We start from the raw sequence: 12686 nt of genomic DNA, 5'->3' as shown, positions 1-12686 counted from the left end.
AGGAATTACAGCGACGCAGGCCCCACTTCAAAGGAGCCCTCGTTACTTTATTAGCGCGTGCCTCTACCTCGTACCTCGCAGAAAGAAAGATCGTGGCTTTGAATCTTTGCTCGTGAAACACTGGATAAGTTCCCAGAACGACCGCATAAATTTCTTTGCTTTCCACGCGGCGGCAGAATCGAAACCGATGCTCCGGATCTTCCTTCGGACGTTTTCTATTTCTCTAGAACACCGAGAATTATCGTTCTCCGCGTAGTTTTCTCTTTTCTCCCTCGGAGAATACGTAATCGCGAGCTTTCGATCGATCGCGAACGCGTCTAAACGTCCAATGATTCACGAAATTATTCTTATAAACGTATTATGCATCGTATACGAAACTTCTTGAAATTTAGTTAGCGCGAGACACGATTATCGTACGTTGGTATAATTTGACGTAGACACACGTGTGTGTCGGAATATATTTAGTAAAAAATTAGAATAGCAATCTCAAACGTATAATTAGCGCTAAAGCTGATCTCGCCAAATTTTCTGACTTACTAATAATATCTAATTAAACGTTTACGTATCTTAATGATTTCTGTGATTTTCAGATCTGTGAGCGATTGCATACATTTTCAGATCCGTTTCGTGTAACGCACATAATATATCCATAAAAAGTTTCTACGAGTGTTCGAATACTTTCGTGACCCACTCTACGTAATCTCCGACTTTCGATCGAACGCAGATTGCACATTTCGATAGAACGCACGTGTCTAATATATTTCCATTGTCGTGCTATTAATCTTTCTCCGCGGAGAAATTGAAAAATCACGGGGAATCCCACAGAACGGGATTGTGGAACACGCGACCAACTTTTCGCATCGATGCTTTACGCTTTCGAGAGGTTTACAGGCGATCTTGCGCACGGCCAAGTAGGCATACTCTAGACTCTAGGTCTAGACTCTAGGCTCTAGAGGCTCGAGTGGACATACAGGAAACGAGGATGAAACGAGAAATAGAGAAGCAATCGCGACGGCTATATCTGTCCGATGACGTAAGGGGACTTTTGCGATGCACTCGCTTCTCTTTCGACTTCCTGCTGCCTGTGCAGAGAAAAGAAAAGAAGAGTGATGCACTCACGATTTCTAACTCGACGACAGCTATCCACTTCCCTCTGATCAACACGAAATCGGAAAACGTGTTCTGTTAACGACGTGACGAATGCCGATGGCATACCATTGTTAATTACTAGCGTATGAATGTTAATATTCATTACTAATTTCTGTTGCGAATTTATCACTTAAAAAAGAAATTCCAAGCTATTGAATTTCTTTTTTCAAGCTACTGAAGCTACGAGAAGAATCATAGCTTCTTGATGGAAACAGCGAATTAGCGAAAGTCACGCCCCATATCGTTGATATAACGCGTATTGTGTATCTTTTATATTTTTAGCAAAGAAACTTAACGACCAAGCGCAGAATAGCAGCGAATTAATCGACTAGAGTAAAACTGATTGCCGAATCGCCTCGAGTGGCCAATGGCCGATATGATTTTGGCGTGGAATAATTGGCGAATTAATGAAATAATTTTGTCAATTAAGGAACTATCGGACGAGAACGGGTCTGGAAATAAAATTTGCGAATGGCAGGCTTGCCAAAGCATGCCAAGAATAGTTTCTCTCTGTCGAATCACGCGGTCTTTCGTTAATTTCCTAGAGCAAATGCCATTGCGGAGAACCAACTGTCGCCGATGAATATGCCGGCTCCGTAATTGAAGCGCAATGCAACGTAGAAAATCGGATTATAGCTGAAATTTCTCTCCGCGAATGTGACTTGCTCGTTAAAATTTGACATTTCCAATACGGGGCAGCGTCTCAATTATTCAGGCGTTCGCCGAACGACCGAGAATTCGAAAGTAAATACTCCGGTATTTAAGCATAAATCGGGTTTAATTCATTGGCAACGTCTAAAATTAGTCAGATATTTAGAAATTGAAATGATTCGATGCGTGATTGGATTTCTCCGGGCAGATAAAATTAATTTGCCAGAGTCAGAATATACGGGCAACCAGATTGATTTCAACTCTACTTTCTGCCAATTTCTCGATTTCATTTCAATAATTACCCGATTGATGTTCCATTCTCATCCAGGAATTTTATTTAAAAAATCATTGGAATCCTGAAAAAAAGCTACGCTATCGAAAAGCTATGGTAAAATTTCTACGAAAAATTACAATCGTCGTTACATCGTTGCGACCAATCCGATAGCTCTGACGTTGAGTGTTCGTTTTCGGACAAAGCTTGAAAATCCCGCAGTTCCATCAACATCAGCACCCTCTTTCGCTTCAGAGTCAGCACTTCCTTCCTGCGTGAAATCCCTCGTACGAGCTACGATTCTTTCCATCTCCCCCCGCCCCTTAAAACCAGAAGAGATTCAACCAGACCAGGCAACGAGTCTTTTGTTTGTGGACCGGTTCTTCTTGGTTCTTCGAATCATTTATTCCCCTTGGCGCGCCTCCCTGCCTACCCAGATATCTTTTCCATCCTTCCCACCCAAGCTTTCTTTTTTACCCCTCTTCTTCCGCTCCGCCCTTAACTTCTTCTTTCCCTTTCACAGTCTGCTCTTTTTCTATACCCTGTCCTCTACAGCGCAGTCTCTGTCCCTAGAGAGACGATGCACTTTAAGGCGGCCCTAATTCCACATGGGTTCGCCTCTCTCTTTCTCTCTCTCTCTCTTTTTCTCCTTTTCTCACACTGGTTTAATCAATGAGCCCAATGCTCGATCCTATCGTCGGAAACCTTCTTGTCCGACCTTTGAGTGGCTCGCTCGGTCGTGCCCTATTAAGTACGACCCTATCCGACCTCCCTTCATCAACCGTAAGATAGATATAGCCCACGCGTTAGAACGAGGTTTTGCTCTATTATTCTCCTCTCGTACTGATTGTTCGCAGATGAAATATTTGCCTGGCGATGAAATATTTGCCTTTTCTCCGGTCGCCAAAGCTGAGTTATTGCGTGGTACATCACGTTGGAATTTTTATATGGCGATTCGAGTCCAACGAGGAAGTTAGACTCTTTTTTAATATAAATATGAAAGGGTTGACAGCTTGGGCGATAGTATAGAAAAATTGTGCAAATTGTAACTAATTTGGGGCGCCTTGCATCGAATTCGGTATACAGTGAAACCTCCGTATTCGCGGTTTTACCTACCCCAAGTTCAGAATTAGTTTCACCGATTTAAGCCGTGGTTCTGAAAAATTGAACGGAAAGCTTTCAATCGAGAATTCTCAATCCTGAAAATTATATGAGCGCTGCAGAAAAGCCAGCATCGCCGGTAGCAAATGATTCTTCTAACGAGAAACTATTTTATCATCGGATATTTTCATCAGTATTTTTCACCGATTGATGAATTAAATTCTGCCGTAGATATATAGGCTACGTGATCTATGTTCGCGAATATGGAGATTTCACTGTACTTGTAACAACTAACGCAGATGCAGATAGATAATTAGAGCTACACCTGCGTATACGACAATGTAATTAGCGTTCTTACCTTTTTCCAGATGCTGCGAGATTGGGCTCTGTATCCTAGGAGTAGTTTGCAGTTGTGCGGCGTTTCCTGGACGTCCTCGGGGTCTTCTTCCAGGTCGCGGCTGAAATACAAGCGAAATAGATTTGCTTTTGCCAGGCAGTTTCTAAAATAACGCTAAAAACGAAAGTACGGTTCGAGAACACTTGACTTCTTTACTACGTCTGTATTTCCCTACGGATGTATGATAGTAACGTCAGTCTGGCCCCTTTGTTGTCACTCGTAAAGTCACGCGACGGCACTCGAAGGCTAACTTGGACAGGGTTGCGAATAAACGGGGTGCAGGCGGTCCGCGTCTTTGTTCAACTGGCGCATTTATTACCGTAGATAAACGCGACAGCGTGGACGGCACTAGAGATAAACGCCGCCACGCCGTTCCGTATACTGGGTGATCCGGGTAGAATGCAAATAGGTGCACATAGGTTAATTTTATTATTAAAACACCATAGACTTTTACGCGTTTACGGGAAATTTACAGATGGACAGTATTATAAGATGGTTCAAACAGTTACGAAATTTTCAAAGTGCGATATTTATTACTTATTATAAATGATAAGAAATATTGTTTAATCTGTAAAACAAACGTCTATCTACAGTATTCACGAAAATATGAACTCGCATAAACGTACGCAGACTAATTTTCGTCGAACAAACGTGAATATTTATAGAAGAAATTTTGATTGTTCGGGGCACCCTGTACAGCACCGGAATATCAAACTACTCGAAAGTCATTGTAATTATTTCAAATAAAATCTCGACGCTCGCGTAGCGTGAACTTTGGTATTATTTTCGCCAAACAATGGTAAAGATTCGTGAATTTATAGAAGTCTCGTTTGTTTGGGTCACGCTATACAATGGCGGTGTAAAGGGGCCACCGGGTACGCTGCGCGAAGAAGGAAACACGAAAGAAGGCGAGACGTAGGCGAATTTACGAGCGTGGAAAGGATACGCGGCTGGATTATCGGTCGGTGAATATTCTTGAGGAACAAGCTGCAAGAGTGGTGGAGACGCCTCGAGAGAAATTAAAAGCCAGTATCGGTCATGAATATACGAAAAGGTGATGGGGAATTGCCTCCGAAGAGATACTCCCGATAAGACGCTCTGAACAGCGAATAAACTAAGCGGAGTTTCGAACGACGTGCATTCTGTCGGATTCCATCGGAAGTTATCCATCGATCTGATACGAGTTTAAGCGTTCGAAGAGCATTCGTAGTTTCGCGAAATTCACCAGTTTCCCAATTTCACCATCATTCGACCATCTCGCTAACATCGATTATGCTGTTTCACAATTTCCAGTAAAACGTAAATCTAAATATGCAACGTGTTTGAACGCTTTTACGACCAACTGTATATTTCAGCAACATGCTCGCAAACACACGACAAACGGGTAAAAAAATATTCGCGAGTACCAGAAAGGACGTGCCTTATAATCCTTTTTTCTGGCGCAACTCGGTCCCTCTGGTAACGCGGTTGAAAAAGTGAGAGGACAGGTCGCGACCTCCTCTAGTCTGAGTGCCAGAAAAGAAGACTCCAGCCTGTTTTATTGTGAATCGAGGTTAAAGTCTCTGGCACGGGACCAGGCATTTCACCTAGGCCGTCGCATTCCGCCGGATGCACATGGCCACGCACATTATGTGGCCCTTATGTAGTCTCGTGTGTATGTATGTACCTTCCTCACATACCGACCGCTTCCCCTTATGTAGCCACGGCCGGCTGATCTACAACTCGTGTACACACAGGCAAGCATTAAAAGGGGAGGCGGTCGTCTACACGGGGGAAGCTCATGAAATAAATAGTTTGCGCCGTCGCTCCGGGCTTTGTGTCGCTGTTGCAGCGCCAGTGGCGTAGCTTCGGCTTCCTTCGATATCCGCACCAGGAATGCGGAATAAGTGGGCCGACCGAGGAATCTCGCACGACCGAATTATTAATGTTTCGTCGCGGCGAGACTCGTTAGAAATACGCCCACCGAAGATCGTATCGACTCGCTCGTTACTCGCACGCGAGCAACCTAATCGATTCCACCGACGAAACCGACGAATATCCATCAGAGTCTGTATCACTGGACTAGGAGCATGATTTACACGTAGCCTTTAGCATGGGACGCTCGAGTGTTTAATTACGATTTACCTGTTATCACGATGATAGTGAAAATACAAGTAACCGTATTCGGATAGCAGCGAATAACCAAAGTTTTCTTCCGATAAATAAATTTCCATGATACGTAGAAGCTTGGCGTTGAAATTTCTCGTAAAAGCGATCGTCTACAAAATTTAAAAGACGGTGAAGAGCGTTCGTGGATACGTTTAGATATTCGATAACGATAAACGTATGGTAGGAACATCGCGCAATTACTGTAACAGGGTCGTGTAGTGGTCGAAGGATATGCAGTCTGGGCAGAGCGTTACGGTCGCCTCACGGATGATCCCATAATGCCATTAACGCACCGAGCAACCTCCGCTGTTGCTAGTGATATCGTTGCCGCAGGCGGATATAAGCGGATAGCACCTTTTTCCGGCATATGCTAATCTAATTAATGGCGACACGGAAAGTCGAAGCTGTGTGTGCGATGATCGGACGTACGTATGTGCGCGTGTGCACGGGAACAGTCTGGCGCTGCTTAAGTGGTTACCTATGTAACTGGAAAAGATCAGCGCGCAAATATGCATTGGCGTAGCCAGCCGAGAATATCGACCCTACTAACGAATAGTACGGACCAGCTTCGATAACGTAAGAGTTGAATTTGCGAGGAAAGACTTTTACGATCTACACCGAACATCTTTCATTTTGTTCATGAATTTCTACGAAAACTCAAACTCGGAGAACGATCCAACGTTCGTATTTCAGTTTTGCATCGTTTCACGATACACCAAGACTATAGCCAAACTTTTGATCGATAACGTATGCGGACACGAAGGGTGGCGCGATAAAGCTAGCCAGCTCGCTTGTTTACCGATTTTTACCGCCTACTATCGTGGCCAACCGGTTCTCTGGATACCGGTTGCTCTTTCCTGCCTGTAAACTGGTCCACCCATGCTGTCGACCCCCCTTCGTTCGCGGTATACTCGCCATTTTATCCTATCCAGAAATCTCGATCAATTTCCTCGCCTGTTTTCATCTTTTCCTCGCACTTTTCTTCGTTATCCTTGCGCACGATTCACCAAAAATGTGTTACTACTGTCTATGTTTCGCCTTTCTGCGAGATAGCTGGCCGGTTCATTGGAAGGTACCAAAGACATCGAACCAATCTAAAACGGTGGTAGATACGGAATATGAAAGACAGTCGCCATTGAAGAAAGCATTATGCGATCGTGAACGAATTCACGTAACAGGGCGTATCGTTTACGCGACTTTGACATGCGACAGCAACCGCCGTAAGAGAGATACGGTCGACGTGACTCGTTTTATCTATGCGCATACTTGACTCACATACAAGTCAAGTATCTCGGCGAGGTATTGACAGTCAGGAGGGATCCGTCTGTTCGATTCGCGTACCTTGACGAGTGATAAGTGACAACGACTGATAACAGCCGCGTATTCACGTCCATTAGCACACCGCTATCCGAGCCTTGCTCGATTGGATCGTTGAGAAATTTGGTTCGCTCAAAGTTTCCAGACGAACGAGCAACGTGCGAATATTTGCTCGCTAATTCCTCGGATATTTCCCCTCTGCTTCGATCTATTCGTTCAGCCATTTAGTCGATCGATTGACCTCTGACTTGGCGGATAGTCTAACTTCTCATAAATTCACCCTCAGAGACAAATTTTACGCTTATGAATAATTGTCGGGCAGCCGATGTCTGAAAGAGGAATCTGGGAATACGACTGTCAGGTATGCAATAGCGGCCGATTAAATATGACTGAACGTTGCTATTCGTAGCAAAGCGGAGTGATTTCGAGAGACGACAAAACAGGAGTCATCTTCGATTCGCAAGTTGGAAACGATCGTTAATTCAGGATTTTTCGCTGAAATAATAATAAATAATAAAGTTACACGCTACCTACCGATGAAACAGTAATCTTTTTGCCTTTTCGAAAGATTGCGCTCACAACTAAATTTTGGACGAATCTATTGATAAATATTTTATACCTCTGTTGCTCCTTTTGATAAGAATCTATAACCAAATTACACGACGACCATGAAAGAAAAATATGAAGAAGTGATATTTTTGCGTTTTACGGGAAAGCAATATTCAACCTTAAAATACCGACGATCGATTCTACTTAAACAAAATTCCCTTCCTATTTGATCTTGCGGCTAAACATATTTCATTGAATATTTCAGAAATATCGATCGTCGTAATATCCAAGTTAGAGCCACGGTTGTTTTTCTTTCTACAAAATATGGCGGGTTGATTATCTATTTTTAAGATCTGCAATTTAAAATCTAGAAGCTTGTTTCCTCGTCGTTGGCCCGGGACTCTTGAAAAATACGAGCTGAACAGTATAAAAAACACACATAGAAAAAAAGAGAAAAAGAATGAGAAGAGGAGAGAAGAAAAAAGCTAATTCAGCAAGTGCTGGCGAAAAAGTTACGTTTCACGGCGGTTCTTTGAAAAGTGGTAGCGCGGTTAAATCGAGCCACCCTGTATACGCATTCATGCATAGTACACGCGTTCCCGTCGTTCGCAAAGAGTCGCAGACGCGTTTATGTAGACATTCGTACATATGTACGAGTATCTACGTATGCGCGCGGCGCTCGTCTCTCGGCACATGGCCGATGTTCTATATATAAGCGCGTTTCTATGTAAGCGGTGTGTGTAACGCCAACGGACCGGCAGATATTCCGATCGATCGTACCGGGTTATCTGACTGCCAACGAGAATTCATTTTCCCTTCCATTCGTCTCTCTTTCTCTGCAGGCTCGCTCGTCCACCCATACACCCACCCTTTTCCCTCCTGCCACCGTCTCTTGCTTTTCTTCCTTCTCTTGCCGTATCCGCGCTCCTCTTTGCTCGCTCTGTTTCACTCTCTTTTCTACACGCGTACATAAAGGATCTCGCGTACACCATCGCTCAAAAGTTTCTACACGCGTGAATAAGGGAAAGGGCTCTCGAATTTTTCCCTCAGATCGATCCTATTTCGCTCTGTATATCTCCTTTCAATTAGAGCCTCTTTGTCGCCGAATCTCTTTCGTGTCAGGTTTGTGGTTAGGACATTTTGATTAGGACTTTTATGTAGGTACATGTGTGTCATATCGAACATTTTTTCATTCGTTTCACCAACTACTATCCGTTTTATATCTTTGCACCCGTTCGGCTAATTAACTTTCACAAGCTACAATGCTGCACGTTAACAAATAATTTTACAGTACTTGTCCGTTTATTATCAAATTTTCTGATTTCTAATAGTGCACTCTGAAGTTGGCGCTGTAAACATAACCGAAAAGAATTCGCCTCGTACCCAGTGGACGTGTTAATTCAACCTGATAAAAGATAACCTCACTTCGAATAATTATCGTAAATAGGGCTTGCAAAAGGATTAGTCAACAAGCATTTGCGCAATTCTGTTCGAATCGATGCGAAAACGTCGTTCTTGAACGACATCGGTTTCCATGAGTTTTACCAGCTTATAAGTTCGCATACATTATCCAAAGGCACGCTAAGTGTCTGCCGTATCTCAAGTACACAGTCGACAGAATTTCAAAGTCGTTCCTTTCGAAAGTTACGAGAAAAGTGTCTATACTTTCTTCTAAGAGTATTTCCTCGCCATATAAACGAAAGGAAGTTTCGATAGCTAACGATTTGCTCTCTCCTGGTTGAGCTTTGCGTTCTGTCACTTACCGGACACGTTAATCACGTTACGCGTGTACGCGCAAATAAAAGAAGAATTGGACGAAAAAACGTAGGGAGCAATAATCGAATTCGCCGGGAGTCAAGGACCTTTATTCTTTCTCGCGTATATTTTCGGTGCCTTCTGAAAAATTGAACGTCCGCGTCGTTGTTTATCCTCCTAAATTTAATGGCGTTAAAACAAACAGATACAGGGGATTAAAATTCAAAGCGATCGAGATCGGACGCGATTTAACGAGAACAGCAGTTTCCGGAGAATTCGAGGCACAAAGCTGTAAATTCGAACTGGTGACCATCTACACTCTGCTTTGAAGGAAACGCACGAGCGACAAATTACGAATTTACGTTGTTTAATATCCGCGACGTGTATGGAATCGAACGCTGCAAACTACCTTTTGATATTCCCGATACAACGAAGTTTATCGCGACGAAACTCGATTTATAGTTACGGCAAACGTACTATAACGCGTACAGCTATAATGGAAATTTCGAAGATGAAAAATGGAAGGTTTGCGTGAAACGCTCCGACTGTTGGGCTAACACGTATAATGCTGTAGAATCACTGAATCACGTTCTATTTTCTTCGCGGGTTGATAAGGAAATCGTATTAACTCCGCCATTAAAGGCGGAGGTGGCAATCAGAGTGGATCTTTAGCGATGGAACACTTACGTCTCGTGGCGCTGGAGCCGTGGAATTGAAACCAGTTCGAGCCGGTCACCGTGCTGCACGTTTATCCATGAAAAATGGCCGTCCGTTGCGTTTGACTTTCACTTTACTTGACACAGCACACAATCATTCATCGAGCGCCGGGGTTAGAATTAAAAATCGCGCGTCACGCGCCACGAGAAACCGATATACATGTATCGTATACGTGCATATACATATACATATATATCTATATACATATATACGTATATATACACCACCGGCTGTATCACGATTCTAAACGTTAAAATCCTGCACGCTCAAAATGCGACGTGTATCTTCACTGTGACGATCATTCCCTCGGTTCACTCGGCCTTCGAAGCGGCTACTTGTCGACATCGATCGAATCGATACTGGTTACGAGCCTCACATATCGATAGGATCTCTCAATCCGTTTGGCTGCGATGCGACGACACTGTGATACTTCACGAGAGAGGATCGAAATATTCTCGAAATATTTGACGATTCCGCGCGACGCGTTTAGCTCTGGGATGCTCGGAAGATCGAGCTCGAAATAATTGGTAAATTCCGTTTAAAACGTTCGGACGGCGTATCGTAGTCGGTTAGAAACGCGGCGGCATCGTTAGGGAGCACTGCGTCTGGGAATGTTGCCAATTCGAGGCGCATTTCACTCGCAACTCGCATCTATCGCGTAAATCACAATTTCTTTCACGCGCGTCTCCGCGAACGGATTTATCGCGATTCGAAAGCACATATACATTACACACCACCGTTTTCGAACACGAGCCGAATAACTTTGAATTCCAGAGAATAACGTGAGAGCATCCGCGTCAAATATGGCTGGTTCTTGTCTCGTAGACGCGCTTCAAACAACACAACTGTGTCAAACTCGACGAGGGAAGAGCGGCCGGCAGTCAAGTTAAACCGGGATGATCAAACAAAATCCTCGTCTCCGATAAACTTCAGCCCCCGCCCATCATTCGTCCAACGAACCGGGAGCCGGTGGAATTTTCATCCGACTCTAGACACGACGTTCGCGTGCCAAGGACGCGTAGCAAACTTCACGGCAAGGCGATCGCGAATCGCGACACCGCGTCAATCGTTGATCTTCTTCCCGAACCAGAGGGCTCCGACGGTCTTTCGCAGTATCACCTCTTTCTTCCTTTCCTCTCTTTCTCTCACTCTCTCTCTCTATCTATCTATCTATCTATCTATCTCTATCTAATTATCAATCTATTCCTGGATGCAATTCTCTCGATCGGTTTTCTCCTGTGGTTTATTGCGCACCCTCCTCGTGTTTCCGAATCAGCGATTAACAAACACTTCCTATTTCCGGCTGAATCATAGTCGGGAACCAGGGAAAAAGCACGGAACCAACGGATAAAGCGCCGGCACGAAAGCGTCACTACCCGTACGCGCCGATACGACACGACGGCAATAATAGAAAATCTTTGGGGTGGGATAAGCCGCGAGGGTGGGGGCACGTTCACCCTCGAGACGACGACGGCAAGTCGACAAGTGTAGAGACAAAAGCGCGCAGACGATCAGACACGAACTGCGATACGCGCGGCCCGCAGTGCTGCCGTCTACTGGTGCTCCGCGAGCTTCGTGGAATCCTCTCTCCCCCACTACGCGTTTCTGCCCACGGCTCCGACGCCCGCTCCCGCTCACTGTCTCCGCTCCCGGCCTACGACACACCGACGCCCGATCACCCGATCCGCCGCCACTCCCTCCTCGCGTTCCCTTGCTTTCCTTGCCGGACCACCTTTCCCCTCTTTCCCCTCTTTACCGTTTCACTCTCCCGGTCCAACCTTCCGATCCTACTACCTCCTCCCTCGCCGCCCTTCTCTCCCTTATCCGTTCCATCCCGTTCCGTTCCATTCCGTTCCGTTGCTACGACCCCCATCTCGAGACCCTAGGCAACGAGCAGCCGCCTTCGAAAACCGGGAGCGTCACGCGACCGACGATAATATTGCGAACGTGGCTCGTTGATGCATACCCGATAAACTCTCGGCCTTTTCCTCTTCCTCTTTTCTCGGTCTCCTATCTTCTATTATAGCTTTCTCTTTCCACCAGCCCAGTTTCAGCCTCCTATAACCAAGCGTACAGTCTCTCCGATTTCTGGCTTTACGAGAGACGTTCGGTAAATGAATTTCAAGCGTATGTATCAGCTTTTAGAGACTCGAATTACCTCGGCATAAAGCAGAGCGATCGTTATGTCATGAAACTTTGGATCGAACAGCAAACCATTTGACAGTACAATTTCCCGTAGCGAGGAAACGCATCGTCACGATCGTTTGCATAATGCCTCGCTCGCAATCGAATTGGTCGGAAGATTTATCGAGCCCTGGCGCGTTCCTCGCTCGAGAAACGACGCCACAAGGAAAGAGAGAAAAGCCAGGGGAATCTTTTGTGCTTGGCTCGGCGCGATCTCACGGATCGGCGGTATCTAGAGCAAGTTCGCATCGGTCGGGCTCCAACGAGTGCGTCTCGTGTCGGGTCTATGCTGTGTGAGAGTATCTCCGCTAATTTCACTATACCGTGTACGTGAACAGAAGCCGAGATTGTACGCGGAAACCCATTGTGACTTGGCCAACCGTGAACGAAATGGCTACCTTTACGCTTTGCTGGTTACGGCTACGCGGAATTTATTGGCAATCGATA

At 45.1% G+C, this 12686-nt stretch overlaps 1 protein-coding gene across 5 annotated transcripts in view; it reads right to left on the bottom strand.

Moving 5' to 3' along the window:
• The window catches only part of LOC117235299 (probable JmjC domain-containing histone demethylation protein 2C), a 232455-nt gene that overhangs the window by 160118 nt on the left and 59651 nt on the right, over positions 1-12686 (bottom strand). For all 5 annotated transcript variants that reach the window (XM_033497179.1, XM_033497183.1, XM_033497182.1 and 2 more), the window contains exon 7: positions 3531-3630. In XM_033497179.1, coding sequence (XP_033353070.1) covers positions 3531-3630 — 100 coding nt within the window. The remainder of the gene's footprint in view (positions 1-3530; positions 3631-12686) is intronic.

This window comes from Bombus vosnesenskii, unplaced genomic scaffold (genome assembly GCF_011952255.1).
Source record: "Bombus vosnesenskii isolate JDL3184/JDL3185 unplaced genomic scaffold, Bvos_JDL3184-5_v1.1 scf7180000013315, whole genome shotgun sequence".
In the NCBI taxonomy this organism is placed as follows: Eukaryota; Metazoa; Arthropoda; class Insecta; order Hymenoptera; family Apidae; genus Bombus; species Bombus vosnesenskii.
The sequence above is the reverse complement of the archived record's forward strand: the minus strand, read 5'-3'. Positions and strand labels throughout refer to the sequence as shown.